This window comes from Malaclemys terrapin, chromosome 6 (genome assembly GCF_027887155.1).
Source record: "Malaclemys terrapin pileata isolate rMalTer1 chromosome 6, rMalTer1.hap1, whole genome shotgun sequence".
NCBI lineage: Eukaryota > Metazoa > Chordata > Testudines > Emydidae > Malaclemys > Malaclemys terrapin.
The window spans coordinates 74029460-74050676 of record NC_071510.1 but is presented as its reverse complement, the minus strand read 5'-3'; the positions used below and the strand labels follow the sequence as shown (position 1 = coordinate 74050676).

At 42.4% G+C, this 21217-nt stretch overlaps 1 protein-coding gene across 3 annotated transcripts; it reads right to left on the bottom strand.

Annotated features, from left to right (window-relative positions):
• Positions 1-1052: 1052 nt before the first annotated feature.
• LOC128838870 (carnitine O-palmitoyltransferase 2, mitochondrial-like) lies at positions 1053-21168 on the bottom strand. Of its 3 annotated transcripts, none has more exons than XM_054031320.1 (5): positions 20917-21168; positions 11262-11342; positions 9278-9384; positions 6411-7712; positions 1053-1978 (listed from the first exon to the last, which is right to left on the bottom strand). In XM_054031320.1, the coding sequence occupies exons 1-5, from the start codon at positions 21096-21098 to the stop codon at positions 1650-1652; spliced, it is 2001 nt and encodes a 666-aa protein (XP_053887295.1). In that variant the 5' UTR covers positions 21099-21168; the 3' UTR covers positions 1053-1649. The 3 variants fall into 3 exon arrangements, with proteins under 3 accessions (XP_053887295.1, XP_053887297.1, XP_053887296.1); XM_054031321.1 differs by lacking the exon at positions 1053-1978 and adding an exon at positions 4176-4924; XM_054031322.1 differs by lacking the exons at positions 11262-11342; positions 20917-21168 and adding an exon at positions 10368-11252.
• Positions 21169-21217: the final 49 nt, after the last annotated feature.

The window sequence follows — 21217 nt, the reverse complement described above, 5'->3', positions numbered from 1 at the left end:
TAACTTGTGCAACAAAGGAAGCAGGAGTCCTACAGAGAACAGTCTCATTCACTACGCAACTCTGATTCACCCCAGAGCATGGTACAGTCTGTATACTTAATGAGGCTGGGTTCCTGTGGAAAAAATAGTATGTAATAATGTAATTAAAGACTATCATAATGCATATGCACAAGGTAGGGTGACCATATTTCCCAAAGGGAAAACGGGATACCGTGTTGGGATAGCCTGAGTCCTCCCTCCCCGTCCCCTCCCAGGGGCTGGCCAACCCGCTTGCCTGAGCCCTGCCCCCTCTCCCTGCATGGGGCTGGCATCGCTGCTCACCCAAGCCCTGCCTGCCCCCCTATGCAGGGCTGGCATTGCTGCTCCCCACCACGTTCTTCCACACCCCACTTTGATCAAGTTGGCAAAAAAAAAAAAATAGGACAAATGCCCACTTTTGCCAAAAAAGTCAGGACAGCCGGGGCAGGGCTTAAAAAAGGGACTGTCCTGACCTGGTATGGTCACCCCAGTACAAGCGGACTGAATTAAGATAGCACACATAACTTTAATACTGGCATTTCCTAACTTCTGAGTGCTGGTGAAGGTTGAAGTCATTCTTTTGACCTAGTTTTTTGTGTAACTTCCTAGGTTGTTGGTTTTTTTTTAAAGCAACTGAAAAAAATATATGTATGTGGCATATTGACACCCCATATGGTTCTTCAGCAGGGCTGAAGCCTTTAGATCCACTTCATGTACCTCTGCCACTTGAGCTGATTAACTGACCCAAGCAGTAATTTGTCATCCTCTATGAGGACCAGCCCAAGCAAAGGATGACACACGTACTCTGCCAGTATGTTTCAGAGACATTTCCTGGCAACAGAGGAATGGTGAGAGTCAAAAATCTTGGGTTCCATTCCGGATTCTGGAGGACAGTGTGCATGACTGAGTAAAGCAAGCAGGAGTTAGCCATAGTTGGGCAGATACCAGGTGTGTTCCACTTTTGTTCGTAATTTGATTACCCAGTTTGATTGGTACATCTAGTTACTAGTGAAAAGAAATATTCAACTACACCACAAAGCAAATCAGGATTTATAACAGAAACATCAATTCCACATTAATGTACATAAAATATAAGAAAAAGTTCGGCTTCCACTATAACTGCAGCACAGTTATGAAAATTTGTCTCCTGTAGTTAAGACGTTAAACTTGTATTTTATAATCTTGTTTGAACAAGCATAGCCATGAAGACATAATACAGTATAACAATACAAAGCAAACAAAACAAAACCCAACCAAACAATACCCCTCTGAAAAATAAATAATAAGCAGAATATAAAAAAGAATAAACAAGTATAAAATTAAGGGATTCATTAAAATAGGAAGAGTTTGGAAAATATATGGAAAAAACATTCTTAAAGGCCTTAATGGATGTTGAAAACTAGTAATAATTAAAAAAAAGGGACAAAAACAGAATAACATTTTAACATTATCTTGTCAGTCCACTAATAAAGGTTTCAGAGTTTCCCTTTCTCTTATAGTTACTTTCTACAGATGTAGAAAGTATATTTCCCAATAGCTTATTCTCATTATTAGATTTTTGCTGTTGATTTTGCACCGTTATTTTTATGGGTCAGAAATTAGTTTTAAAATAATTGCTAATATTGCCAATATTACACAAGAGGTCTTCCTTCTAAAACATCTAAAATATCAGTTAAACTATACTCAAGGCATCTAAGAAATTCTTGTAGTTCTCTATTTAAATAGCCAGTTGTGTTACATCCTACCCACGTATCAAATACATTATATCCAATTCCAAAACCATCTGGCACCACTGGCCCAAATCCACCAAGATGAACTGCAGGACTGTGTAATGTACTAGTTGAAAGGATAATATGGTTTAGTTTTTGGTAGGCTGAGTCAAGAAAAAGTTCAGGCATAGGATCACCTCTGGACACTGAAAGATGTTTTAATGCAAACAAATGGCGATCAAATCCTTTACCTAAATAAAACAAAAAAGTGCAAACTGTGTTAAGAATACAGAAAATATGGAGGTTATTTATTAAAGTGCAATATTACAAAACTTTCCTGTAACTAAGAATAATGTTGGTATGCTCCAACATTTTAATCAATTAGATATTTACTGTACATCCTGTAGCTATAATAATAAAAGAGGCATTGTCTTACATTAAAAATTGACAATCTTATATTTTCTGCTTGTATGTAGGCCAATTACACTGGTCTACAATTTTTGAGAAGTCGTCTGCTTCAGAGATAAAATGTGCTATTTATTATGTATTTTGATGTGCTGAATTCAAATATGACAATTAAAACAACTGATTGGCTACTGTTTCTAAGATATTTAAGTTTTTACATTTTATGTCTATGTATATTGTGTAGATAGTAGAGTTTTAATCATAAATTGTAAACCTAGGTCTTTTCATGTGTTTATGGTTGCTTTACATGATAATAGTTCACCTGTCCTGTTTATGTAACACTTTAAAAATCAGCAAAAGGGTTATTTAAATAAAATTTATTATGAAACAAAAGGCAAAAAACTATTATGTACATAGTTTAGTCCTATTCAGTGTCTACTCGGCGCTTCTTGGCTTGTCTCTTGTATTCATTAAATGGCGCATCTCTTGTCACTGTCCAGCAATAGTCTGCAAGCATTGATGGACTCCATTTGCCCTGATAGCATTTCTCCATTGTTGCAATGTCCTGGTGAAATCGCTCGCCGTGCTCGTTGCTCACTACTCCGCAGTTCGGTGGAAAAAAATCTAGATGAGAGTGCAAAAAGTGTATCTTTAGTGACATGTTGCAACCAAGGCTTTTGTATGCCTTGAGGAGGTTTTCCACCAACAACCTGTAGTTGTCTGCCTTGTTGTTTCCGAGAAAATTTATTGCCACTAACTGGAAGGCTTTCCATGACGTCTTTTCCTTGCCACGCAGTGCATGGTCAAATGCATCATCTCGAAGAAGTTCACGAATCTGAGGACCAACAAAGACACCTTCCTTTATCTTAGCTTCACTTAACCTTGGAAATTTTCCACGGAGGTACTTGAAAACAGCAGTACTTTGTGTATCCAGTCTGCAGACCAAGCAAGAGAGCAACAACCTTCAAATCGCAACAAAGCTGCCACTGATGTTGGTCATAGTTTATGCACCTCAAAAGCTGTTTCATGTAGTCATAGGTTTCCTTCATATGGACTGCATGACCAACTCGAATTGATGGCAAAACATTGCCATTATGCAGTAAAACAGCTTTAAGACTCGTCTTCGATGAATCAATGAACAGTCTCGACTCATCTGATCGTGAACGATGTTGAGGGCTGCCATCACACCATCAATGTTGTTGCAGGCTACAAGATCACCTTCCATGAAGAAGAATGGGACAAGATCCTTTTGATGGTCACGGAACATGGAAACCCTAACATCACCTGCCAGGAGATTCCACTGCTGTAGTCTGGAGCCCAACAGCTCTGCCTTACTCTTGGGTGGTTCCAAATCCCTGACAAGGTCATTCAGTTCACCTTGTGTTATGAGGTGTGCTTCAGAGGAGGAGGATGGGAGAAAATGTGGGTACTGTGACATTGATGGTTCAGGACCAGAAGTTTCATCCTCTTCCTCTTCCTGGTCTGACTCAAGTGAGAATGATTCTGGTGCATCGGGAACCGGCAGTCCTTCTCCGGGGGGCACTGGGCGTATAGCTGATGGAATGTTTGGATAATGCACAGTCCACTTTTTCTTCTTTGACACACCTTTCCAACTGGAGGCACCATGCAGAAGTAACAATTGCTGGTATGATCTGTTGGCTCTCTCCAAATCATTATCATTGCAAAAGGCATAGATTTCCTTTTCCTGTTCAACCACTGGCGAAGATTTGTTGCACAAGTGTTGCAGCATATGTGTGGGGCCCACCTCTTGTCTTGATCTCCAATTTTGCAGCCAAAATAAAGGTGATAGGCTTTCTTAACCATAGTGGTTATACTGCACTTTTGTGATGCAAAAGTCACTTCACCACAAACAAATAAGAGAGCATGACACTCTATGATTTCTAGAGCTGATATAGGGCAATTTGTTCAGCAGAGTGATGTAAGCTTTGTTATGATTGCATCATCCATGACTTCTAGGAATAACATGATGCAATTCATATCAGGTATGATGCAATACCAGCTTCAGATTGCATCATTCATTGTTTTGCCTAAAAAGCAAATACTGTCCAAACCCAGTCATAGATTTATTCATAGATCCAGTCAAAGATGTATTTTAGTCATTTCTGGTTTAAATTGAGATCCCTTCCCTTTATAACTCACTTATCCTCCGCCATTCCCAAGTCAAGGGTCGTATATACTGACCCAATAGCATATCTTGAAAACTAGAGCCAATCAACAATTTTAAGCATCATTTTCGTTCTCAGTGACCCAGAATTAGTAAAGTTTGACTAAATTTATTTCAGAAGCATTTTGGCTGTAGAGCAGTGTTATTTAGGCACCTAAGTAGGAAATTAAGGGCCTAACTTTAGCAACCCATTTTAGAAAATTTTGGCACTTCATAGGACTCATAATGTAAGCATAAATTTCTCTTAATAATTAAGCAATTCCCTTATTACCTCACCTTCCCTTCCACCCCAAAAAATGAAACTGCTTCTTTACTACGACTCTTTCCCAAAACCAACAGATTAAAACAAACTGTGGAATTTCCAGGTCAGCCTTTTATGCATTTAATTTGGTACTCTTCTGGCATTCACAGTGAGAGTCAGTAGGGAGAACAGGGAGAATAAAGGGTATATCCCGTGTGCACACTATTTCAGAATAAAAGTTACATTATACTGGATCATTTACTCCACTTTGGAAGCACAGTAGGATAATTATTCTGGAATAAAATAATTTAAAATAATTTTATTCTGCAACAGCTATTCCAGTCAATTTCCCAGCACAGACAAGACCTAAGAAAAGGGAAAGAAGAACAGAAACAGAAGTGAGGCTCCTACTGAGAGTGATTAGGGAAAGGACATCAGGTAAACCTACTCCATTTAAAATCCTAAAATCAAAATAAAGAATTCTAAGGATTAAGCGCTGCTCCAATTGCCTATTTTGTCACATCACCACTAGTATTCTATTAATTACTATTTAAAGATTTAAGATACTCTGGAGTGTGAAAGTCATTATATATAAACACATAATTCTATTCTTTTACTTGAAACCTAAGTAAATATTCAGAAGCTCCCCATATTGCCTTCTCTTGGTTACTGGGACATTGTACGTGCTCAAAGGCTGTGTTTACTTCATACTTTAAGTGAACAAAATGATGTGCAACATACATTCAGCTGTATTACTCATTATACAGAGCTATGATGCTTTACAAACATATTCATGTGAAAGGTCCATGCCCCAATCAGCTTGCAACTTAAATAAGAGTAAACATGTACTGATTTACTCAATATACTTTTCATATCCAAATAAAGATGAATCAGCTCAATGCACCTCCGCTTTTATTACACCAATATTTTGTTTCCACTTAATTTTTTTATGATCAAAATTCCTTTTTCCAGCTTTGTTCCTCCTTCCCTTCTATTATGTACTTCCTCAAGCCCTCGCCTTCTCTTATTTTTGCCTTTCCCTTGTTATTCCACTTCACTGTATTGTATATGAGCATAATAGAACTGACTATAATTCTAATCTCTGAGTGGATGGAATACAAAACAGGAATTCTTAAAGGTGGCCTACAAGGCAGATATGGGGAAAAATTGGGGTGATACCAGTTCTTGACTTCATTACGAAGTATACAGAAGGCCTGAAAAGATGGCGGGACGGGGGGGAAGATTAAAAAAAGCATGAGCAGGAGTTGGGAGGGGGAGTCAGATTGTATTTTTTACTTTACAAATTCAGGTATAAGGTATTATCTAACCCTGGAAGATTTGGTGGCAACTAAACTGTCATAAGAGAAAAGGGACTGAACTATGGGTATCCGAAGAGACTTTTAGTCAATCTTTAAAACTCTTTGTTTTTGTTAACACTTATTTAAATTCAATGCCTAATAAGTGGTTTTGACAAAAGAAGTGCTTCTGTTAATGATTCAACAATTCTAATTGCTTCAATTAAGATGCAAGATCTAAAAATATATGTCATCCAGGACCCTCAATAAGTTCTCCAGCAAATCAGAGTTGACACTGCTGATATTTCTAAGCTAAAAAAACAAGCAAAAACCATGTTTAAACAATGCCATGGTTTCATACAATCTTTATAAAAAAATGATAAGGAAGTGAAAAGGGCAGAAGTTCATTTTAAAAAAAATCCTTTGCTGGTTTAAAATGGATATATAACAACAGGAATTGGGATCTTAAAATACCTTTCTAAAAACGACTTCAGATATCACAACACCTAGAAAAAATATTACTAAAATTTGAAAGACCACATTGGCATGGAACTAACCTAATGCAGCTTCCAGTTGCAACCGTCTGTGATATTTTGAACATTCATCAATCATATTTCTCAGTTCTGCTACACTGTGTTTGCTTCGTTCTTCAACAAATGCACGTGAACATTGTTTTGTTAGTATAGATGTGGGTCGAATAGTTTCCGTGCGGCCATGTTTAAAAGCAGCAGTGCTACATGCTTCGTAAGAAGAAATAATTTTTCCAAACTGTCGATAAGCAGTCATCTGACATGCAAGTTGAAAAACAGCATCTGGACTCAGCTTTTGTTTCACTAAAAATTCTTTTCCAAACTTTCTGAATTCAAACATTCTCACAGATATTTTCTCATTTGTTTCTTCAAATTTCATACGTGCAGAGTTTATAGCAGATTGGATTGAATCATTCAATTTAAACTCCAGTCTCTCACACTTGGTAGCACTTAACGCAGCAGGACTAGAATGTGGTACAATAGCTGGGTGCCTTGTACTGTTTCTATATACTTCATTAACAAAACGAAGTACTGCAACTCCATCTCCCCAAGAATGCTCAAAATTTACCCCTGCAGTGCCGTCACTAGTGATAATCAGACTAAAGGATTTGTCAAACCAACGATTAAAACCACGTCCATGAAGCATACAATGTGACAGCTCAGTATCATTCTTTAGGGAAATATTGTCTAAGCATAGGCAAAAAACTGCACTATCAATTTTTTGTAAGTTGTCTTCATTGCCTGCTTCGAGAAGCTGTTGTCTTACTGCTGCCCAAGTATTCCTGTCTTCTGTGGTGAGATAACAAAGGGAAAACTCAGGCAAGCGATCTGCATCTTGCAAAATATAAATTAACTGAGCCTGGATTTCAGATGGATGCAGAATATTACCATCAGGATCCAAAACATCAAAAACATAAAAATGTCCATTTCTCATCACCAACAAATGTCTTCCCCATTCATTAGTAAACAGTTCATCTTTGTTTAATTTAGGAATTCTGGAACTGTTGAAGAGACGCTTATATTGTGACATATCTAAGGGATATGCGTTTACCATATAAGCTCCATACCAAGACACAGAAGTTGGAAGAAGGCTGATAAACCTTTTGAAGAGCCTACTCTGGCTCCATTTTGGATTGACATAATAGATATCTGGCCGTAAAAATTCATTATTTAGAGAGTTAAGAAATTTTATTGATGATACTACCAGATTTGTTGCCCTCACTACCTGGCTGTTGTATGCTTCTTTTGGATCAGGATTTAAAGAAATAAAAGGGTTGAAGTTTAAAACAACAGGGTCTCTGGCACAGAGATACATATCAAACCAGGGATCTACAAAAAAAAAAAAACACAAAAAAACAATTGAAAATTAAGTTAATAAAATCTATTTTACCATTTTGATGTACAAACGTAGTTTTATAGACACACCATCAGATCTGAAAAGGACACGCTTTCATTGCAGTGCATAGGGATTAAGGGGTAAATTCATACACTGGGTAGTTCCACTGAAGTCAACAGCATTAAACCCAGATTTAATTTGGCCTGAGGCATAAAACTTGCAATCAGTTGGCTCTTCAAAACCAAAGTAACAGGTGTCTAAGAAATATCTATGATAGATAATCACAAGCTGTACATCTCATTTCCCACACAAACTATACTGAATAGCAGTTTTGAAAGTAGACTAGGAGTAAGGACCCAAATATTTTGTTCCCCTCCCAGCAATACCACTGATTTGTTTTTTTGACATAGGGTAGTACATTTGTTAGTGCTTCGGGTTTACCCATCAGTAAAATGAATATAACAGTTATCTACTTCATATGAGTGTTTTGAAGCTTAATGTATTAATATTTATAAAATACTTGTGGAGCCTCATGTGAAAGCAACTGTATAAGCACAAAACACTGCAAAAAAAAAAAAAAAAAAAAAAAGAAAAGAAATATAAACATTTGGTTTTGCTTTTCACTGCTTCTTTATAATGCCTGAAAATTGTTTCAATTCCCACTCTGTCCACTTCTCAAAATAACTATTTCATTCTGCTTGCTTTTTATATTTGAAATTTCATATCCTTACTTCCCACTCTTTGTTGGAAGATCCTGGCTATACCTTCAGAGGACCCGAATAGTGATGTCACACAAGACTTTAACCCAAATTGCATTTCGCCCTACCATCGTTTGAGAAGTCGAAATGGATGATAAAGTTTAGGACTCTGCCAAACAGAAGGGAGTGAAGACATAATATCCCTGACATTTCAAAAGTAAACAACAAGCAAAAATACCCCAAACAAACCTATTATTTGGGAAAAAGTCTGAAGTAGTCTTTACACATTATAAAGAGGCAGTAAAGAATAAAAACAAAACAGTAATTTATGCTTTACAGTTTACCTCTATGTAATATTCAATATTTTACTCCTAAATGTTCATATGGCAGACCATCTTAATGACTTGGAGCCTTATCTAGTCTCCCTTTGCATCCCCTCTGAGTGAGTAATTTAGGAAAAGGGTCAGAAACCAGTTGTCTGATTAAAAGGAACTGAGAGAGTGATTCTGGGGGGACTTCTTGTTGTCTCTTTTCCCGGGATCTGGGAGAGCAAATGCCTACCATCAGGACATGAAGGCAAGAGCTAGGAAATACCAAATTCAAACTAAAACGTTTTAAATTAACAAGACAAGTTGAGGTTTTCCTACTAAGGCCAAATCAAAACCGAGTCAGAAGGAATAGTTCGTAAGACTCAGACTTGACATTAGTTGATTTCAATGGAAATGCACAGCAATTGCCATACAGATCCAGCAGAAAAAGTAATCCAAGTACTTTAATAGTAAGTTTCAAAAGAGGTTAATGATTCCAATAGACAACTGAATGTTAGAACTTTTAAAATAATGATAAAATAGAAAACAAACCTGATATATAACTTGTATGCTTATTCTTTTTATCGAATTCAACAAGATCTCGGTGTAACTTCCTGCCCACTCCTTTTTCAAACTCCCTGGCAATTCTTTCAGTATTTCTATAGTATTGAAAATATTATTATTATAATATAGGTTCTTTTAAGAGTAACTTTTAATTATAGTATTTCATTAAAATGCTATTCCCTTTTGTGTAGTAACAAAGTTTAGTACAACTTTATGATGTAGCTCATTATGTAATGAGATTGTAAACTCTTTAGGACAGGAACTATCTTTTTGTATGGGTTTGAACTGTACCTAGCAATGTGGCCAAGATTCTTGTTTGGGGCTCTAAGGTGCTGCCGCAGTACAAGTAATTATTGCTCTATTTCAATGCCAACACAGAAATTACACTGGGGATTAACACTGTCCCTTTTTAAAGTACAGATTAGGGCACCTAATTCCACCGGTCCATGAACCACATCTTCTTCAATTGGTTGATCCAATTAGGTAACCATACTCCGAATCCTGCAACTAATTCCATATAAACAGACCACTAGGTTCCCACAGAGCTCTACTCAAGTCAATGGGGCTGCATGTGTGTGCAAGGATTCACACAGAAAAATGAGAACTGTTCCTCTGTCCACTAATGACTTGACAAAGTACCTAGTACTTGCTGGAGAAATTCTGAGTATTTTGACTTTTGATTAAGTTGCATTTTGGAAAGGAGCTTCTGCTAATATATTTTATAGTTGAATTAGGATATAAAAAATAAAAAGTTGCTGCCTTATAATATAAGTAAGCTCTTGCTTCTTCCTGAACTAAATCAAGTGATAGGAAGAGTTACCTAATTTTCTATTCAGGATTCTGGCATATTTTGTGTTCTCGGCTTTGTTTGTGGAATGAATTGATTCAAGAAAGTCATCAGAAAATGCTAATCCTGCAAGCTGTTCTTGACTTCAACCTCTACCTGCACTGCACAACTTGCAAGATGAGGGCCTACCTTTGTTCAAAAGCAGAAGAGTAGATAGGAGGTACAGTAGGATGGGTCTTATTATCCCAAGGGCACACATTTCATCAGTAATAAAGAGATGTCTCTACCTACTTGATTCACAAGAGATGTGGTCCTTGCATGACCTACTTGTAGAATAATTTCTATAAAGCAAGGGAACATGGGAAAACTCTTGCTGAGCTTGACCCTCCTGTAGGTTAAAAATAGATTAAGAACTCTTTCTTCAAGATATGTAGGGTTCCAAACTAAGGCTCTAATCCAGGGGTCAGCAACGTTCGGCACACGGCTCGCCAGGGTAAGCACCCTGGCGGGCTGGGCCAGTTTTATTTACCTGCTGACGCAGCAGGTTCGTCCGATCGCGGCCCCCACTGGCTGCGGTTCGCCGTCCCGGGCCAATGGGGGCAGCGAGAAGTGGCGCAGGTGAGCGATGATGATTTATAGCCTTATCATTTTTAAATACCTTACCCTGGCGAGCTGCGTGCCGAACGTTGCCGACCCCTGCTCTAATCCTACAGACATTTAAGAACGCAAGTTCCAATTGTCAAGCCAAACTTTATCCTCAGTTGCACTTGTGACACTTCAGAGGACTGATGGCAAAACAGATAGATGGAACTTTATTAATGGTCATGAGCCAGAAAAAAAAAAAACAGCTCGCTTTAAGATTTAGTAAGAATCTTTAGGGCTGGCATTTAAAAATATCTTTTTACTTGAAAAGTGAGCAAATCTAATCTGGAGTCACTGAGAGCCAATAAATATGGAACACAAAATGCCCCCTCCCCCCTTTTTTTAAACAAAGTGACTCTTCAATATAGAAGCAAACTTCAAAGAAAAAAAGGCAGGACACATGTTAATGAAATATTGTGAAAATAACAGTAATGCTGTGCTTGGAACTTGTATGCCAAGTTTTAAGATGAGTGTGAATTCTAATAGCCCATTTACAATCCGGTCTTCATTTAAATGCTTCCTAATCCGTGTCATTTTTCGTACCTGTACTGATCATCATCCAGTAGAGGTTTCTGAGCAGCCAAATATCTCTTCACAGTATCCTCCAATTTTGGAACAGGTAATCTAGAAGTGCAGAATTTTAACACAAATCTATTAAATAAGTTAAAAATATATTTATTACTAATATGGGGAGAGCAACGATAACATTAAAATCCATGAAAAAAATGTATGGTGATGCACCCAAGAAAGATGCTATGGGACTAATCAAAGTCTCTTGAACGGGAGGTGAATGTTGTACTGACAGCAAACCTGGGGCAATTGGGGAAGTAGTGGTAGTGGGGAAAAGAGAAGTAAAAGAGTGGAGACAGAAACTGACAGGAGAGTGGAGACATAAGTTAAGGCATAGATTCCCGCATCCAAGAGCTAGATTTATATATTATATACATAATTTTTTTAAATGATAAGGCTATAATCCCAAATAATTCTGTAACTACAGGAGGTATTTGAGATTTGTGCTGAGATCACCAATTATTAATTTAGTATGTTTTTCTTCTGTTTGTACTGCACCTCGCATGATGGGTGTCCTAGTCCATGACTAGGGCTCCTAGATTCTACAGTAATAGAAACAATAATAAAATTATAACTGCAGCCCTGAACAAATGCATTTTTATAAAAAAGCAAGAATTACGTTTTAAACCAAAAGTCTCTATTTGTTCCTGAAGAGAACATCCCATCTTATGAACTGTTACCCAGTACTAATTTCATTTTGTTAACCACTACATAGTTTACTTATCTGGGTACAATCTCCAATATCTATACACCTCTACCTCAATATAACGCTGTCCTCGGGAGCCAAAAAATCTTACTGCGTTATAGGTGAAACCATGTTATATCAAACTTGCTTTGATCCACCGGAGTGCACAGACTCGCCCCCCCAGAGCACTACTTTACTGCATTATATCCGAATTCGTGTTATATCGGGGTAGAAGTGTACTATATTTTTACTTCATTTCATGACTCATGCTTCTGTATAGGCAATTACATTTTGCAATAATGAAACCTTGAAACTTTGTACACTATTGAGCAAGTCCTATTGTGGTTTGTGGGAAGGCCACAGAGAGGGTTTCTACAAATACCATATGCAATGGAGCTCTGTGGCATTTCACTCTGCAGATGTTGTGTGTTAGGTCAGCGTGCCCAAAGAATGTAACCAGAGGACCATAACAGGTCAAGGATGCTGCTATTCCCTGCAGGACCAGATTAAAGTAGTCCAGGACTCTAGCCATACCCCTGCATGGGGCTTCCCTTGACCCAGACCCAGCACTGTGGCAATGTCACCTGCACCATGGCCTTATTCCTCATTGTGTGGGAAGGGGATAGCGGAAGGGGTCACATGAGACTGGTAGGTGGACTGGTGGGTGGCCCATCATTCCAATTGGGCAGGCTGGGACTCCCACTTCCCTGGATCACAACATTCTCCCTTCTGGGAGGCTGGGGTTTGTCCTGGAGGACGCTGGCTGTGCCTATAACCAATCCTCTGTCCAAAGTCCCCTTCTGACAGCATCCTAGCAGAGTCACGATGAGGTGGTATCAGTAAAGGCCTCCACACACTGATTCTTTTGTTGGGATAGTGTTGGCAGGATCCTCCCCCCACCCACCCCCAAAGCAGCATGTTTCACAGTTAGCTCCCCATTTAGGTGAATGGGGCAGTTCTTCCATCTCACAGTTAGGTTCTCTTAAAAGCAAGAGAGAATGCATTAAATAGGCATGTATCAAGTAGTTACACAGTTTGTGTTTTCAAGATTTTCTTCACAATTATGAGGGCTAAAAATATTATTTTGTTTTATTAAAGTTGATATTCTAATACCATCACATAAATCAAAGAGCCAAAGCCCTAGGCATGGCCATACTGTGCGTATGCCTTAAACTTAAGCTGGCCCTACTTGCTTGCAGGCTACAGGAGTGGCCAGCATGGTTGTAGCAGTGTTCCTGTTTTTTTTACTCTTTTTGGTTACTAATCATTAAAACATGGTGAACACAACTACCTTCAAAGCAGGCACGCAACTTGTCCTACTTAAGGAACTGTTTCTTTGCTAACATTTAAAAAATTTAAAATAATCATTCAAACATGCACAGTAGGCATCTAAGCTTTCATCAATGCCTAATAAAACTCTACCCCCTGTGTAGCATCACACAGGAGCAAGGAAACCTATACTTTCTGACCTGACTAAGGCATTATTGGGGGGGGCGGGAGGGTAAAGGGGAACAAGCAAGTACTGGTCCCATAATGTTAGAGTCTCTTGGTAGTTTTGATTACATTCCACACTAGTCAGCAAATTCTATTTTTTAAGACAAGTTTATATTTTTCCATTGAAAGAGAACCATGTCAGTGAAAAGGAAATACTATTTTACACAATATATCCCAGGGTATATCTATACTGCAATTAAACATCCATGACCAGCCCATGTCAGCCAACTCAGGCTTGTGGGGCTTGGCCTAAGGCACTGTTTAATTGCAATATAGATGTTTGGGCTTGAGCTCCAGCCTGAGTGTCTACACCGCAATTAAATAGCCACTTAGTCTGGGTCAGCTGACACATGCCAGCTGTGGGTTTTTAACTGTAGCGTAGACATACCTGTGACGGGTTGGATCACAGAAACCCCCTTGGGAGCTGCCACCCAATGTGCCAAGACTACCCCTGCTTCTGTTTTCCCTGCCAGCTCAGGACTCCAGCACCCTGTCTTGCTGAGCCAGACACTCCCGTCTGGCTCCAGACACAGACCCAGGGTCTGAATCACTTGTCCCAAAGCTGCAAGTTTACCTGAAAACAGCTCGCAGTAGCGTGCTTGTCTTTAGCACTCAGATGCCCAACTCCCAATGGGGTCTAAACCCAGATAAATCCGTTTTGCCCTGCATAAAGTTTATGCAGGGCAAACTCATAAATTGTTCGCCCTCTATAACACTGATAGAGAGATATGCACAGTTGTTTGCTCCCCCAGGTATTAATACATACTCTGAGTAAATTACTAAATAAAAAGTGATTTTATTAAATACAGACGGTAGGATTTAAGTGGTTCAAAGTAGTAACAGACAGAACAAAGTAAGTCACCAAGCAAAATAAAATAAAATGCGCGAATCTATGCCTAATCAAACTGAATACAGATAATTTCCTCACCAGTTCCAGAGTGCTCCCTTTTACAGGCTAATCTCCTTTTAGCCTGGGTCCAGCAATCACTCACACCCCCTGCAGTTACTGTCCTTTGTTTCAGTCTCCTTCAAGTATCCTGGGGGGGGGTGGAGAGGCTCCTTCTTTAGCCAGCTGAAGACAAAATGGAGGGGTCTCCCCTGGGTTTAAATAGACTCTCTCTTGTGGGTGGAGACCCCCCTCCTCCCTCCTCTGCAAAGTCCATCTCTAAGATGGAGTTTTGGAGACACCTGGGCAAGTCACATGCCCCTGCATGACTCAGTCTTTGCAGGCTGACGCCATTGTCCACATGGCGTCTTGCATGTCTCCAGGAAGACTTCTCATGTGGATTGGAGCATTCCAAGATGCATTGTTCCCTAAGTGTCTCCTGATCAGGTACTTAACCTGGTGAATTCCTTCCTAAAGAAGCTGACCAAATGTCTCACAAAGCTTACTTAGAAATCAGGCAAGCATACAGCCCATATTCTTAACCTCGAGTAGAAAATGATATATATGTACAAATAGGATGAATAGATATAGTAGACCATAACCTTTACGGAGATATGTTACATGGCACAGCCAGCACAAAACATATTCCAGTTATGTCATACATACATTTATAAGCACCCCCTCCCCATAAAGCCTTATGGGGTACACTGTCACACCCTCCCCCTGAACTTACTGCCAGAGACTTGGACACTGTCCATGGCGGAGGCAGTACCTGTAAAATTTCTGTTTGTTTCTGGTCACACTTCCTTTCAGTACCTTGAAACCATATGATGTCACTCCTGGGGGTTCTAGCCCGTTTTGGGGTTCCTGGTCCCCAGATGCTTGCAAACAGGTAGGGATGTAGTATTGCTAACAGAATGCAGGCAGCAATACTCGTTAACGTGGAGGTATCTTGGCATTTAGCCACCAATGCCATGAGGCGGTGTGCCTCAGTTTCCCCTTCTACACAGCAGCATAGGCCTGTTATGCTTTTGCTGCTTTTTACAGGTATGGGCTGTAAAGTAACATGCTGGTGGGGCTGTCCTGTCACCATCCCCAGCATGTATAACAGCTTATTCCACAAATCAGATATGTTCCACATCTTTAAAGGGTTTACCACTAGTGTGAATTCTTTTGTTTTATCCCATAGGTGAATTAGCAAAAGACACAAGGTTAACAGCAAATCTACAGTGGACAGGCTTCGTTCACTCAATTTGACTTGTTTAGCATCTATTGCGTTTTCCCAGTTCTCTGTGCCCTCTGGTAGACCTTCTGATGCAGATTCCTCTGCCTCTTTGGGGAAGACTTCTAGTTCGGGCATGTGCTTGGGTCTTTGGCCAGGAAAGGGTGTACTACAACCATACTTGTCCTCGGCCCCTCCCTCTGGAGTTTCTCTGGGCTGGGCCCCACTCCCTTGTGAAGTTCCTCCCATGAAGAGATTTTCCCCCCCCTGTCTTGGAGAGAGAGTTTTATCTCTTGCAAGTGTAGCAAGAACAGCAGCTTTCCCTGGGGTGCTCTGGACCCCTTTGGGCACCCCACTTGCTGTTTCCAATGGGTCAGCTGGATAGACCCCCTCATCCTGGAGACCTGACCCCCAGGTTTCCCTTAAAACCTGATCCACAGGAGAGCGGGCTGGCATTTCGAATGCAGACTTTTCACCCTCCTCCTGGGAAAGCCCCTCCCCACAAAAGGTGGGTGGACTCTCTGGCCCCCCCTGACCTTCCATCTGGGCTTCCCTCTTTGGTCTCCCCTCTGGGTCCGACACTCTTGTGTCCCCTGAAAGGGAAGGTGATCCTGCCCCAGCTGTGGACTCACAGCTACCAGCTACGACAGACCTCTCACTGGCCAGCAAAATCCCTCCCCTTCCACTCGGGTTGGGCTGGCACTCAGCTATAGGGTCCTTGGGGCCTGTTCCCACCACAGCAGTCCCCAGGACCCCAACTTCCACCTTTGGGACACACGCCTCTGTGCACCCCAGGGCAGGCCTGGCCCCCTGCTGACCTGCAACTTCCTGGCAGTCAGCGGCTGTAGTGGCCTCCTTGCTACAAGGTGGTACATCCCCCTCCCCCGGGGAGATGATTACGGGACAGGAGCTGGCTTCATCCAGCTCCCCCCTCTGGAACTTCCCTTGAGACCCAGGGCTACAGGAACTGGCCACAACCAGCCCTGCCCCCGAAGCTGCATCCTTTACTGCTGCAGAGGAATCTAAGAGACACTCTCCTATTCCCCCAGCAGTCCGTGTGACTTCGCCCCCCCCTCTGGGGCTTTTAGCACAAGATTCCTTCTCACTGCTAACCAACCCTGGGACAGATTCTGCCACACTAAAGAAATCATTCCCCAGTAGAAACGGTGCAAAATTGTGTGCCACCGTTGCAACAGTCAGCTCAGCCTGCAAATCCCGAGTTTGCATGTGTACTTTAGCTAAAGGTGCAAAGACTTTATAACCCCCGACCAGCTCTAATTCTGCCATTTTACCTGGCAACAAATCCTTTTCTTGGATCAGGTCCCTCCTGACCACAGAAATCTCAGCACCCGTGTCCCTTAATCCAAGAAGCATTTGACCATTCAATTTAACAGCATGCATATGCTCATTGCTGGGTTGTGTGGAAGCAAGCTTTACAAATCCTGTGTGGAAAGAGGCCACAGCCTGGCTCTGAGAAGCCGCAGCTTCACTCAGTAAGGGACACTTATTCCTCAGGTGCTCAGTGGACTTACAATGATAGCACCTCTTGGGCTCCTCTGCTTGCACAGGAAATTTGGGTCGAGTACCAGGGGAATGGGGAGGTGACCGCCCAGCCTCTTTTTTCCCAGACCCAGGGGTAAAACGGTGATTCTGCTTTCCCCCAACCTTATACCCTTCTGCCAGTGGTTTGTGTTTGATTGCAGCTTGGGCTTGTTCATAAGAGTCAGCATACTCAGCTAATTCACCCACTGCATTTACCTTTTTGTCCCACAAATACTGTTTTACCTCATCACTGCACATATTCAGGAAATGTTCCTGAGTAACTAGATCACACATCCCTTCAAAGCTGGTAATGCCTCTCCCCCGCACCCATTTATCTACCAAATCTCTCATTTCATTGGCATAAGCCACATTACTTAATCCAGATCCCCTCTTAAGGCTCCTGAATTTAACCCTGTAGGTTTCAGGTGTAACCTGAAACTGTTTCAAAACCAGTTCCTTAAATTTACCATAGTTTGAAGCATCATCAATAGGCATCTTATTGAATATGTCCAGAGCTCTGCCAGTCAATTTTGCTATCAATGTGGTCATCTTCTGATCTTCAGGGATGGCATGGAGGGTGCACAGTCTCTCAAAGGTGATGAAATATTCGGCAATATCGCTGGACTCATCATACTGTGGACATAGCCGCTCCCATTTATGGATTTTTGGGGAAGTGGAGCCAGCAGGGGGAGGGTTTCGTCTCTTTGACTCCATAACAGCCAGTTCATGCTTCCGGGCCTCCCTCTGGGCCTCCATAGCCCTCTCGTGGGCAGCTGCCTCTGCCTCCACTCTCGCTGCCGCCCTCGCTGCCTCTGCCTCCGCCCTCGCTGCCTCGACCTCCATAGCTCTCTTGTGGGCAGCCTCTTCCCTTGCCTGTTCTGCCTCCATGGCACTAATTTCTAATTGTCTTAGTTCCAGCCGTCTCTTATGTTCACTTTCTCTCTCTTTTGCTTCCAACCTGGCCAGCTTTAGTTTAATAGCAGCGTCACTGGTACTCATTGTCCTGCTTTCTCGTGCTGGGCTACAACCACTCTGCAGTTCACTGGAACTGAGATCACTAGTACTCATTGTCCTGCTTTCTTGTGCTGGGCCACAACCCCTCTGCAGTTCACTGAAACTGAGATGCACTCAGCTCAGGGGATTCTTAGTTAACAGAGAGCTTCCTTTTCTGTCCCTACTTCCCTTGCCCGAAATAAGCAAACAGAAAATAACAAACCAGTAACCACTTTGTCTGTTCTCCAGCCACCACACTTAAAACTCACTTAAAATCACTACCAGTATCTCAAAGCAATCAGCTGTGCACAGATCCTGCTCGACTACGCCACTGTGACGGGTTGGATCACAGAAACCCCCTTGGGAGCTGCCACCCAATGTGCCAAGACTACCCCTGCTTCTGTTTTCCCTGCCAGCTCAGGACTCCAGCACCCTGTCTTGCTGAGCCAGACACTCCCGTCTGGCTCCAGACACAGACCCAGGGTCTGAATCACTTGTCCCAAAGCTGCAAGTTTACCTGAAAACAGCTCGCAGTAGCGTGCTTGTCTTTAGCACTCAGATGCCCAACTCCCAATGGGGTCTAAACCCAGATAAATCCGTTTTGCCCTGCATAAAGTTTATGCAGGGCAAACTCATAAATTGTTCGCCCTCTATAACACTGATAGAGAGATATGCACAGTTGTTTGCTCCCCCAGGTATTAATACATACTCTGAGTAAATTACTAAATAAAAAGTGATTTTATTAAATACAGACGGTAGGATTTAAGTGGTTCAAAGTAGTAACAGACAGAACAAAGTAAGTCACCAAGCAAAATAAAATAAAATGCGCGAATCTATGCCTAATCAAACTGAATACAGATAATTTCCTCACCAGTTCCAGAGTGCTCCCTTTTACAGGCTAATCTCCTTTTAGCCTGGGTCCAGCAATCACTCACACCCCCTGCAGTTACTGTCCTTTGTTTCAGTCTCCTTCAAGTATCCTGGGGGGGGGTGGAGAGGCTCCTTCTTTAGCCAGCTGAAGACAAAATGGAGGGGTCTCCCCTGGGTTTAAATAGACTCTCTCTTGTGGGTGGAGACCCCCCTCCTCCCTCCTCTGCAAAGTCCATCTCTAAGATGGAGTTTTGGAGACACCTGGGCAAGTCACATGCCCCTGCATGACTCAGTCTTTGCAGGCTGACGCCATTGTCCACATGGCGTCTTGCATGTCTCCAGGAAGACTTCTCATGTGGATTGGAGCATTCCAAGATGCATTGTTCCCTAAGTGTCTCCTGATCAGGTACTTAACCTGGTGAATTCCTTCCTAAAGAAGCTGACCAAATGTCTCACAAAGCTTACTTAGAAATCAGGCAAGCATACAGCCCATATTCTTAACCTCGAGTAGAAAATGATATATATGTACAAATAGGATGAATAGATATAGTAGACCATAACCTTTACGGAGATATGTTACATGGCACAGCCAGCACAAAACATATTCCAGTTATGTCATACATACATTTATAAGCACCCCCTCCCCATAAAGCCTTATGGGGTACACTGTCACAATACCCATACAGGCCAACATCTAAATAGGACTGAAAAACTATTGCATTTATATAGATGAGTAAAACAAATATATTAAATAGGTGTTTTCTTTTTAAAAATAATGGATGTAAACTCTCAAGGGCCAGGGCATTGGGAACCTCTAAATCAAACTGGGAAGGGGGGTATTCCTAATAGGAAGATTATTTCTTAACTATCTATGGAGGGGAGTCATTTTTTGAAATATTTAGTACTAGCCACAGTCAACAGATTAGACTAGATAGCCAATCCATCGGTCTGATCCAGCATGGAAGTTTCTGTTTTCCAATGTGGAAGATGTGCATGTGCTAAGGCCTTTAAGCTCTACCCTTGCTCAACTCTTCAGAAGCAGGTTGTGGGAGGGTGGGAGACAATCTCTTTTAAAGAGCCATCCCACTCAGAACTGTCTCTGCTCAAGGACTCTCATCACCTTCATAGGGAGCAAATGCATTCACTGGTGAGTTGCTCCAAACAAAGGCTGATAGTAAAGCAGGCAAACAACAGCCCTTCCAGGGAAGAAGCAAATTCTGAATGACCAGGGAGGCAGCGAGTAGGGAAGGGCTCCATGTCTGGGGGTGCAGCTTGAACATTTCTGCAGCTCTAGGACAGGTACAGGCTTGCACTCCAGTGCAGTCTCAGAGCATGGGTGTTCTGCCCTCCGCAAAGGACTGCGGCTCTTGCCAGGTGTTTGCAAAGGGGCCTTAGGATGGCCTGTGCTGCACACAGGCTCCAGCCTGTGCACTGGCTCTCTAGAGCAGGGGTTCCCAACCTTTTTCTTTCTGAGGCCCCACCAACATGCTACAAAAACTTCACGGACCACCTGCACCACAGGGTTTTCTGCATATAAAAGCCAGCCCCAGTGTGATGGGGTAGCAATCAGGGCAATTGCCTGGGACCCCGCACTACATTGCTCAAGCTTTGGCTTCAGCACCAGGCTGCAGGACTCAGGGCCCTGGGCTTCAGCCCCATGCGGCGTGGTTTCAGCTTTCTGCCCTGGGCCCCAGAGTGTAGTGCTAGCCCTGCTTGGTGGATCTCCCCTGCTCACGGCCCCCAGGGGGCCCAGGACGAGAACGATGGTGGTGCGGGGGAGAGAGGTGTGGGGAGGGCCGGCTATAGCGGGTGGGTGAGGGGGGGAGCCCCCAGGGCAGTATCAGAGCGGGGAGGCCGTCCAGAGTCTGCCCGAGAATTCGCTGCTGCTGCAGCAGCCGCCGCCTCTTCCCCCATTTCGGGTGCCCCGGGGCAGCACCTGGGCAGGCTGTCCTGGAAGTGCATGGTGGGGATCGTGCTCCTGTGCACGAAGTGATGGTCCGTGTCCAGCTCCGAGATGATGCTCTCGGTCAGCCCCACGGTCCGCCAATACCCGCGGCGCCCAACGGGCCCCGGCCGCCTCAGCAGGACGCCGCCGCACGCGGGCCGGGCACGGAGCATGTTTCGCTGCGGACCCGGGTCCTGGCTCAGCACCCCAGCGGTGCGAACCGAGCAACCGCTAATACCAACACCTCCGCGAGGGAGGGCGGCGGTTGAAGGAATAAGCGGTGCGGCTGCGC

Coding starts and splice junctions, on each gene's coding strand:
- LOC128838870 (XM_054031320.1), bottom strand. CDS start 21,098: ATGCTCCGTGCCCGGCCCGCGTGCGGCGGCGTCCTGCTGAGGCGGCCG. Junction 11,343..20,916: donor TTCCAGGACAGCCTGCCCAG/GTGCTGCCCCGG, acceptor CTGCACTTCTAG/ATTACCTGTTCCAAAATTGG. Junction 7,713..9,277: donor GCATACAAGTTATATATCAG/GTTTGTTTTCTA, acceptor TTTTTTTTGTAG/ATCCCTGGTTTGATATGTAT.